At 34.1% G+C, this 11,227-nt stretch overlaps 2 protein-coding genes across 3 annotated transcripts; both read left to right on the forward strand.

Moving 5' to 3' along the window:
- Window positions 1-1,741: 1,741 nt before the first annotated feature.
- LOC149386355 (Metallo-hydrolase/oxidoreductase superfamily protein) lies at window positions 1,742-5,734 on the forward strand. 2 transcript variants are annotated; one of them, XR_016301289.1, is made up of 11 exons: window positions 1,742-1,981; window positions 2,050-2,188; window positions 2,368-2,495; window positions 3,235-3,382; window positions 3,464-3,569; window positions 4,263-4,321; window positions 4,444-4,479; window positions 4,556-4,665; window positions 4,918-4,981; window positions 5,067-5,128; window positions 5,410-5,734. XR_016301289.1 is itself a non-coding variant. In XM_089625812.1 (10 exons), the coding sequence occupies exons 1-9, from the start codon at window positions 1,782-1,784 to the stop codon at window positions 4,973-4,975; spliced, it is 984 nt and encodes a 327-aa protein (XP_089481938.1). In that variant the 5' UTR covers window positions 1,742-1,781; the 3' UTR covers window positions 4,976-4,981; window positions 5,410-5,734. The 2 variants fall into 2 exon arrangements, 1 of the variants encoding a protein (XP_089481938.1); XM_089625812.1 differs by lacking the exon at window positions 5,067-5,128.
- Window positions 5,735-6,559: 825 nt separating this feature from the next.
- Window positions 6,560-8,415, forward strand: LOC149386356 (uncharacterized). Its single transcript, XM_089625813.1, has 3 exons — window positions 6,560-7,384; window positions 7,464-7,529; window positions 7,623-8,415. Exons 1-3 carry the CDS (start codon window positions 7,211-7,213, stop codon window positions 8,115-8,117), a joined length of 735 nt encoding a protein of 244 aa, XP_089481939.1. The 5' UTR covers window positions 6,560-7,210; the 3' UTR covers window positions 8,118-8,415.
- The last annotated feature ends 2,812 nt before the right edge of the window (window positions 8,416-11,227 follow it).

Consider the following 11,227-nt stretch of genomic DNA (forward strand, 5'->3'; position numbering starts at 1 on the left):
TGGAGGGAAAATAGGTAAGTTAAAAGCAAAAGTAAAAGATGGGCCTCCCCCGGCCGGAGCTTCACCGTTGGTCGGACCAGGGCAAAAGTTCGGCGGCTCCGGGAGGAGCGGCGGCTGAGGGAGGTGTAAGAAACCCTAGATCTAGAAAGCTCCCTTTTTTCCCATTTTTCTCCCAAAAAGCCGCGTATTGTTTTTGTTTGTTTTCTATATTTCGTTTCGTTTCTTTTATTATTCTTTTGGTAAAAATTCATGGTTTTTTTTTATGTTTTAATTTGATAGGATGCCTAAAGCTAAGGGAATGTTTTTTTTTATTATTATTATCGGATAAGGTAATGTTTTCTATCAAGTACATTTTGAGAAAATTTTCAAATAATTGCAATTAAAAAAATATATTATAACATATTGTTTTATTGTATATTATCAAACATATTAATTTCCATGCGCAAGAAAGAATGAGAAAATGAATATAGGATAGGTACCTCTACAACCGCATTCATACTTATTTACATGACTTCTCATAGTTTTATAGCATTGGGGCGCTCTCTCATGGTAAGAAAGAATAATAACTCGAATTAACTTATTCAACAATTCTCCTTCCATATATTACTATTTAGTAAAATTATGTGTTAGAATCAAGAAAAAAAAACGCCGTTTTCGTTGCCCTTTCGAGCTTCCTGATTTACGGAAAATCAACAAGTCGATAGAAAACCGAACAGAAAAAATGTGAAAAATGTCATTCGATTTGCCGTTTTCAAATGCCGTTTTCCATAAAAAACCGACAAGTCGATGGAAAACCGAACGGAAAAAATGTGGCAAAATATATTTAAAATATATACATGTAATACATACATATATTTTTCAATTTTTAAACATATATAAAGAAAATACATTATGTATATAATTTTCTTAATAGAAAATTGTATATATATATATATAATATATTTATAAATTTGTTCTATTAATGTATAATATTTTATAAATTTGTCCTATTTTGCATGTAATGTTTTTATATAATATTTTGTATGTAATATTTTCAAATAAAATAGAATCTTCACAAAATATTTGAACACTAAAATATATAATAATATTTTGTATGTAATACTTGATAGTTGATACATTGTATATAATATTTTTTATAATTTGTTTCTAAAAAAAAAACGACACAACAAAAACGACAGCAAAAAAAAAAACGACAGTGAAAACGACAAACGACGAAAATCGACAAAAAACGAAAAACGACGAAAATCGGCGAAAAACGACAACGAAATGACATATTTAGCTTTCGATGGCCGTTGACTCGCCGGAAACGAATTTCCCGGCGAAAATCGTGGAAATTCTCCGGCATTTGATTCCTTGGTTAGAATCGAAAGAGACCGGAATTTTTGTCTTGATCGCCAAAAAATACGTATAAGAAATTATGTTCGGATGGTCTTATGACAAACAAACCTGAAAGTACAGGTTAAGTTTTTTGTATTTTATTTTCTTTATGAAAAAGAATGGGCCGATCCATGTCCAACGGAATAAAAAACGCAATTCAGAGACCTCTGAAATATAAGTTTAATTTAACATATATTTAATCATAATTTTTTAAAATTTCATACACTTATAATTTATATTAATTTTCTTCTTACCGAAATCTCTTTTCAATTTTTTTTCCGGACTGTCCATATTAGAACACAGGTTCGGGTTTAATAAGCGAATCAGGACCCGGATCCGAGAAATTTCGGGAAAGGAAATTCCATTACATAATACGCACGCTACCACTCTTTGGAGTAGCATCAATGGCGACCCAAAATGGAAGCTTCTCGCCGGCGGCGGCGACGAATGTACCCGATGAAGATCGATCGGCTCTGATATTCCTGGGGACCGGTTGCTCCAGTGCCGTCCCCAACGCAATGTGCCTAATCCAGCACTCCGATCCACCTTGCGCCGTCTGCTCTCAGTCACTGTCTCTCCCTCCCGATCGAAACCCTAATTACAGGTGAATCGAGATCAGTCAAAAGATCTCTAGTTGTATGTGGACTCCGAGGATTGATTTCTGTTTTTCAGGTGCAACACGTCGCTTTTGATCGATTATCGGCGAAGTGGCGATGGCGGTCGAAGCTATGTCTTGATTGATGTAGGGAAGACATTCAGAGAGCAAGTTCTTCGCTGGTTTACTCTCCATAAAATTCCTCGAATTGATTCTGTGAGTTTTGTCCTTTCTTTTTTCCCTTCCCTATGATTGAGCGTTTGTTTTGGCTTTTCTATCTCGTGATTTAGAGTTTGATATATGTCAAGGTTATTGATAGAGACCAAAAGCTTATATTTTTTTCTTAGTGGAAAGTGTTGACAGTGGTTTTTCTTTGTATGATTTTTTTTTTGCAGATTGTGTTGACTCATGAACATGCTGATGCAGTTCTAGGTCTAGATGATATACGTTCTGTTCAGCCGCATAGTGCCACAAACGATATCGATCCCACTCCAATCTATTTAACTCAGTTTGCAATGGAGAGGTATTGAAGTTCTTGGTGAATGTCGATGTGTCGTAAGTATTTGATTATGATCATTGGTAATATCCAATGCTGTGGATAAGATCTTGTTATTCATACGTTAGTTGGTCTTAGTAATATTATGCATGTGAGATGAACCTTGAAAGGGGCTCAATAGTGTAGTCAGATCCTCAAAGAGATCCAATGGCCAGAAATCTATGTCACGTGTGGATTGTAATTTCAAAATAAGAATTTAGAGCATTGAGATCACTACTATGTTGAAATGGCTGAGTGTGTTCGTTTCAAAGGCCTGAACTTTGAATATTTTTTTTATGCGATGAAAATTTAGCATTCACGAGTGATAGTTTGAGATAGAAATATCTTAACTGTGAATATTCTATATGAAAATCAAGCATTATGATTAGAAAATTTACGAGCTAAGAGTGCAATTAGGGGACTAAATTTAGCAAGATGTCACCATTATATGTTGAATCGGGTAAAGGGGTATCAGCCAAGGAAATACATTTTTTTATCAAAATATGACCTGATAATGGTACGGGCTTGTGTGAGAAGTAATACTGGTACTGTCATAATGCTGAATCATCTATGATGCAAGCTTCTTCCAACTTATGTGCTTTCTCAATTGCTCTATAACGGATTGCTGTTGCAAGCAAATTGAGCGTCATATGCTTTCACCTGCATATTGATTGGTTCAATTTGTCTGATCCATGTCCTAATATTAATGTTTTTGCTCTTGGAACAGCCTAGAAGTTAAGTTTCCTTACTTGGTCCAAAAGAAATTAAAAGACGGACAAGAAGTGAGACGCGTCGCACAGCTTGAGTGGAGGGTGATTGAGGGCGACTGTGAGAAACCATTTGTCGCATCAGGCCTGGAAATCTTTCCTTTGCCGGTTGCCCTCTGAATACCTTTCTCAGTATGTGATCACTTACATGTATTTACTAGTTTGTTAATGCATGCTTTCCCAGTGTAGGTAATGCACGGAGAAGATTATGTCTGTTTGGGCTTTCTCTTTGGTGAAAAGAGTAGAGTGGCTTATATATCCGATGTTTCACGCTTTCTCCCCAGCACAGAGTACGGTGAGTCTCTTCTCTGTGCAAATCTTCTATTTTTTTTTATTACCATACGTTTACATGTAAAATGTTAAAAGACTTGAAAAAGATCATCGAGTGACTTCCCAGTATTTCATCTTCCCTTTACAGTAATCTAAAAGGCTGTTTTTAGCACACAAAAAAAAAACAAAAAGAGAGAGAGAGAGAGAGAGAGAGAGATAAGTCGTCGGCTCACATTCATAGTGAAGCACCGAAACTCAATATTAAAAGAACTTTGCTTAAAGTCTGGTTTGCCGCGTTGTGATCTGTATAAGGAAGGACTAAATAACTATTAATGGGCAAAACTTGACTAAATAACTATTAATGGGCATAACTTGAGTTTTGTATGTTTTTGAGTTGTGCGACGGTTTCAAGTTAAACATAGTAGATGAAATATCATAGTTACTCGAAAAAGTGAGTAATTGATTATTCAACTTCACAGCGCCAATGCTTGTTTTCGATGAAATACACGCATTCTGATCTTCAATTACCATCAGAATTTCATATATACTTACTTGAAGGACATGCCATCCGTAAAAATGTTTTCAATATGTAATGTTTTCGTGAGTAACTGATTATTCAACTTCACGGCGCCAATGCATGTTTCATGCGATTCCATAAAAATGAACCACATGCTTATTAATACCCTCTGACCATTTTCCTTTTGCCCTTGTTTTCTAGCCATTTCAAAAGACGGAGCTGGACAATTGGATTTGCTCATATTGGACACTCTTTATCGGGTCAGCTATTCGTCTCTCTTTTATTTTTATTCAGAGCTAAGATTGTATCAACATTGCATTGATAAGATATGATATTCCATGTTGTTCTTACTCTTTGCTTCTCCTTTTTTTTCCCAATGCAGGAGGGATCACATAATACTCACTTTTGCTTCTCGCAGGCAAGTCTTGTACACAAAAACTTTGATTCTGAAACCTTGAAATTTTTGGCCCATCTCATGCATAGTTCTTTTGCAGACTCTTGCAGCTGTGAAGAAGATTTGTCCAAAACGAGCCCTTTTAATTGGAATGACTCATCAATTTGATCACCACAAGGACAATGAGTTTCTTTCCGAATGGTCCAAGAGGTAACTAACCGCTGTTCAGTTATCAAATCTAGACTGTTCGACTAGCGTACGTCTTTTTTTTTTTTTAAATTAGCCGGTGTGGTTACCAAGTATGAACCTGAATTCCAATGCCAGAGATTTTGCTTCTTAATGCGTATTTTAGTCCCTAGTGATAGTTGCAAAGATAGGAGTTGCGTGGTTATATTGTATCCGATTTTATGATGATATGTGGTTGAGAAACTCATGGCTGGAAGTATCACTTGCAATACACAGAGAAGGAATTCCAGTACAACTCGCTCACGATGGCTTGAAAGTCCACGTAGACCTATAAAAAAAGGTGAGAATGTTGTCACTGTGCTATAATTTCCCTTCTGTTATTTTGAGATTTTCTACTCAACGGCTGTATGAATTATCATTTTCAGGTCTCCAACAACGCCAAGTCATTATATATTAAACCATTTTCAAGAATCATTCAAATCTACCCGTGAGTATTTCAAATTGCATTAAAAATTAGTAGAGTTGAAGTTCTGGGATGGAATTTTTAAACCAAAAGAAAAACCACTGTTGAAATTCACAAATAAGTTAAATTGTATTAGTATAGCCATCGTCAACTTGTTGGGCTCATTACAAGATTCTAAAACCGGATTTAATTCAGCAAAATGCTTCGGCAACAGCTATTGCACAATAAACACCAACGTTTAATGAAATGAATCGTGTAACCATTTTTTTCCTGGTAACATTAATGAATTTTTTTTTTCCTGGCAGTGTTTGCAGGCTATTATCATCACAATAAAAGCCGATAATTAATAAATGGCAATATTTTTTTTTGGGTCATGCAAATTGCAATGATGCATTTTTCAAACAGATTAAGCACAGTATCATCAATCTATGGGAGCAGTTAGGTTTGTGTACGAAATTATTTGAGTTAGGTACAAGGCAAAATTTGAATTGTCCATCACCTTTGACGTTAAAGTTTGGCCTGTTTTAATGTTTATTTCAATTATTCTGTATTTCATTTAATATATGCCATATTGGTCAAATATGTTGAGAAGTGGATGTCACTTTGTAGCAAGAGTTGAATATTTTGTCATCTTTGCATATTATTCATTCATCTATTTTTATGACAAAACGAACTTAGGGTTCTCTCTGACCAATAAAAATTCCATCGCAATACTATCTGATTGTATATAACCTGAACTGAAGAGACATGAACATGCAACACTAATAATTTTAAATTAATAATGGTTGAGTGGCATAATGTTCAAAATTAATTATATGAAGTAATCCTCAAACGTAACAAAAGGAGGTACAATATATATATATATATATATATATATATATATATATATATATATATATATATTTTAAAAAAAAAATCGAATGTGGTGCCGTTTTAAGATGTTAAATCGCTCAGAAGCTTCTCCTGTACACTCTCAAAGAATAGCTGATAAGGTATCAAGTCAACGATGTCCACATCTGATGTACCAAGTCTATTTGACTTCCACGTCAGCTGCTGCTGATGTGCGTTCTGAGGAGGAAACAAAACAAGACAAAAAAATGTGTCCGTACTTGAAAGAGAAAAATCAGCACTTATTTTTTAAAATTTTTGTTTAGAGAGAGAGAAGAATTCGTCAGCACTTACGCTGTCACAGAACTGAATAGTGTCAATATGTGAGTGAATCAGCCTATGGTCATGTCATGTGGCTGAAAAAGTCAATTGGAAAACCCACCAAATGCTTTGTTTTCTTTTTATGCCCCATTGATTCCATGCACTAGGTTCTTTGGCATTGGGATATATATGGAACCCCAAGATTCATTCCGAGATTTATATTCAAAGTTAATTTATGAGCTTTATTTTTCAGATTTCTCACCAACAAATTCTTGACACGGGATTACTTACTATTGAACTCAAGTCCGTCAAAAGTCTTACCAAGAAAACAACAAATCTATCCCAGTTCATAAATGCGAGTAGAATAATTTGACAATATTAATTTCATTCAATTATCATCACACTTATAACAAAAATAAATGGTTTTAAGTCTACAAAACAAGTTGATCAAAAAAAAAAAAAAAAAGTCTACAAAACAAGCACAATCTGAAGAAAGAAAGAAAGAAATATGTGTTTCCGTGGAGTGAGGGAAAAGGCAGAGAAAGCTTTGACCAATTGAAAAAATTTACCCTTGGGCTCAATATTCCAAAATTTTCCAATCTATTTATCCTTCGAAATTAATATAATCAAACTTCTAGATACGGTCAAACCACAGTGCATTAAGGGTTATAAATAAATAAATGTATATATTTTTATTTATTCTATTCAATAAGAAGAAGCCAAAAACACCAAAATTAAGTCGCAATACCAAACGAAGTTGCTTCAAGCATCTCAACCACTACACAAGAACTTTCTCAACCATTGTTACTAATCCCGCAATGAATTATGCTTTAATGCTCTCTTTGATTCATTTCTGAAGACATTAAAAACCTTGAAAGAGAAAGAATATATATTTATTTTTTCTTTGAAGTTCAAAAGAAAAAAAGAAGAAGAAAGAAACTAAAAAAAAAGAATAGCATGGCATGTTTTATTCCTTTCAACAATAAGAATTTGGATATAAGCTTCTTTGCGTTCAGGCCAACTGTGGTTCTCTTCGGCGAGCTCATCGACGCGCTTAAACAATTCTCATCCTGCACTGAAACCCTTGGCTGTGTTCAGAGTTCTCTGATTCAGAGCATCCATGGAAACATGGTATGTAACTCCGCTTTCTTCCTCATTAATCACACGCACACACTTGAAGCTGATGATAGTTTTGTGATGAATGGTTCAGATCATCTGGTACGGTGCTTGGCTGAAGAAATCTTGCGAAGACAAAGAATCGCTGATCGCCACACTCGTAAGCCCTAATTTCATTCGCATCGTAATCGAAACCAAAATTTCTCTCTGTTAGACTAAGAAAAACAGAATCTCCGGGTTCGATACTCACCAGATCTCAATGCTGAGCAACATTTCAAGCATGGCGGTCCTGATCGAACACAGCTTCTTCGACTCCTACGCCGGTGACTCGAGAGACGGCGGCGGCGCGGCGGCCAGTTTTTCCGCCGGCGACACGATCTCGATGAGCGTGACGTCAATCGCATCTGCCGACGAAATCGACGGACTCTCGTACGCGTTCCTGGCGCTGTTCAGATCGGAATTCCCGAGGCTGGACGGAGTGACCTCCGGTGTGTGCCTGAGGTGCCAGACGAAGCCCGCCGTGGCTTGCTTCTTCGTGTGGAGGTCGCTGCAGAGCTGTTACTCGTGGATCCTGAGCTCCGATCACCGGACCTCCGTGCTTCCGTTCCTCGAGCGGTTTCAGGTGGATCACAAGTACGACGTTTTCCGAGTTCTGTTCGTCAGCGGCGACAGCGTCGTGAACGTCGGATCGATCTCGCCGCATCAGATTTTGGAACAAGGAGGTGAAGGACAGGTCTTGCGAAATTGATCATTCGTTCATGGATTCTTGTGAATATGTTTATTGATTGACTCATGATTGGTTGGGTTTGAATTTTGCTTTCATTTTTTTTTTTTTTTTGGGTGTAATACTATTAATCTCTTCTATAGTTTTAGTGAAATTGAAATAATCCACATATCAAACTAACGAGAATGTCGTTTTTACATCGACAAAGCGATGCACATATCAAACTAACGAGAATGTACATATCAAACTAACGAGAATGTCGTTTGGCATATTCCTTTGTTGAACCTTTTTTTCCTTTGTTGCTTAGTTCGCATTCAAGAAATGTGGTTCATTTAGAGAAACATGAGAAAATCACATTTGAAAACTTATCTCTAAATTCAACATTTTAAGAAAATTAAGTTTTTAGTTAGGTAAAACGTCCAAAATAGTGGTGGCTAATTTGATCTACTGGCAATTTCAACACATACTTCGACAGAGAAGTTCTGGTTTCGAACTTTCTAGAATACAAAAATACATGTCCCCTTACAGGTGGAAGATTTATAATCTTTCAACTTAATTCACTTGTACTAAATCATGTAATTTTTGGTCAATAGTGTCACTTCAAAACAAAAATCATACAAAATATATTTGTTAAAAACCTCGAAATCACTAGAAAAATAAAGACAAAACCTTCAAAACGATTGAAAATATACAAGTAAAAAATTACGAAATTATTAGTGTCAAAATAATCACTTCAACGTGCACAACTTTAGAATTATCCATGTATTTTTTTTATAATGTTTTTTAAATATGTATTTATAATGGAGAAATTATCACATTTGCCACCAATTTCATAACATTTTCCCACTTTCCACTAAAAGACTAATTTGGCCTAAAATGTCACCGATATGTCAACAATGTTGACATCTAATAGTGAAGGGCAAAAATAGATGTCGACATTGTTGACATAGATGGTGACATTTTGGGCCAAATTAGTCTTTTGGTGGAAAGTGGGAAAACGTTATGAAATTTGTGGCAAATTGGACAATTTCTCTTTATAATGTATATTCATTATTCAAATTAAAAATAACTGCTTGATAAATAAAATTGAAAATATATGGCTAACGTAAAGAAAAAAAAACACATTGATTCTCAATAAAAAAAAATCTCTAAAATTAGAGATACAAAAAATTTTGAATTATGGAAAATTGAGTATAAAAATAAAAATTATATTAAAACTTAAAATTAAAAATTCGGGTATATTGGGAAATTGAGAAATTGAAAGAATTTGGGATATGGTACCACTATTTCTTTTAGACTCTGTTGGTGAAAAATAAATTTTAAAATTTATTTGTAAAAATAATCAAGTGGGCTTCGGTACAAGGACATCAATGCCCTTTTTTTTTTTACACTAACGTTGGACAACAAATGATGCTTAAAAAAATAAGTGGGCTTCTGATTTTACTGGTAACCCGCATACCGCTTAGGATATATCACGGTTTTAAACTTTATTTATATATATTATATATAAATATAAAAGTTATGATTATTTGAGATAAATCCAGGATATTTGAGGTATTTCAGGAAAAAAAAAACTATTCTAAAAGTGTGCGGTATCGTTGATATTTTGCGAAATATGTGCAAAAGTATCGGAATTTGGAGAATTTATGTGGTATTTGTGAAATATTTGCTGATTTTCAACAATTTACAAGTTTTTAACGTCCCCGCACCCGCTCTTGCGGGGCGGCGGAAAACACTCGGAATTTCAAATCTTGCTTAGTTAATCCTAATGCAATTATGCAGTGAAATATTTTATTAGCACTCCTAAAATATTCTTCCGTGTTGTGTTTTTTTTTAATTACAAGAATAATTTTTATTCAAAATTTCAAATACAACATTTTTTAGATCTTGACAAAAATAGTTTTTCTTTATTTTAAATAATTGTTTGAAATTATTTTTCTCATATATAAATTGTAGACGATAAAAAAACTTTAATTTTTTCTTTTAAATATCAAGATTTTTTTTTTACAAGTTAAAATAAGGGAAAATAACACATTTATACCCTGTGTTTTAGTGAAATGTCGAGTTTAACCCTCGGTTTTCAAAAATGTCGAGTTCATACCCTCTGTTTAACTAAAATGACGAAATTATACCCCCTGTTTAACTAAAATGACGAAATTATACCCTGAAATAGACAACAGTGTCACGAATATTCTTTTTATTGACTTTTCATTGACGTTGATTATAATATGTATATATAAACACCAATTATTTTTATTCATTCGCGCCATATATGTAATTTATTTAAAAACTAGAAAATAAACAATAGTCTCTTAATCGTGAAGAACACAGAAAGAGGCAAATGGGTAAACAACGATAGTTGATAGTCATCAAAATCGCATATTCGAACAGAGAATCCAGAATTTAGAGTTACAATTCGAACACGGAATGAAGTCATTTCTTAGGAGGTATGAGTTTTATTATTTAATTTTAATTTAAGGCTATTTTTATTTCAAAATTGAGAATTTGGAAGTTAGGGCACTGATTTAGATTTGATTTGGTTTTTCTTATATAAGAGTTAATATCAATGAAATGGAGATTTGTGACGCTGTTATTCATTTCAGGGTATAATTTCGTCATTTTAGTTAAACAGAGGGTATGAACTCGACATTTTTGAAAACCGAGGGTTAAACTCGACATTTCACTAAAACACATGGTATAAATGTGATATTTTCCCTTAAAATAAATAGTATATTCGGGATAAACACTTTAGGCACGCTATTTTTGAAATTAGTTTCAAAAGGACGTTTTCGAATGTAATTTTCCGTTGTTTTTTTTCTGCCGCACTGACCCGGTTGGGATTGGACTCTTAGGCTCGACCATAATAGAACCCAGAAAAAAAAAAAAAAAGAAAAAAAAAAAAAGAAAAAAAAGCCTTATCATCAACCTCCACCATTACTTCATAAAGCTAGTTTAGGGACACAACAAACTTAGCTCTCTAATACAGAAATATGTCTTAATAATAACCAATTTTAATATTTACACACACGTACACAATATTAAATAAAATAAAAAGCATGACCCATCTAACATGATCTATACCAATAATCTTATTAACTTAGATATCGATTAGCAATGGATATTCATATACCGAT

The sequence above is a fragment of the Urtica dioica genome, chromosome 9 (assembly GCF_054948205.1).
Source record: "Urtica dioica subsp. dioica isolate 48M chromosome 9, U.dioica_male_clone48M_v1_H2, whole genome shotgun sequence".
Classification (NCBI taxonomy): domain Eukaryota; kingdom Viridiplantae; phylum Streptophyta; class Magnoliopsida; order Rosales; family Urticaceae; genus Urtica; species Urtica dioica.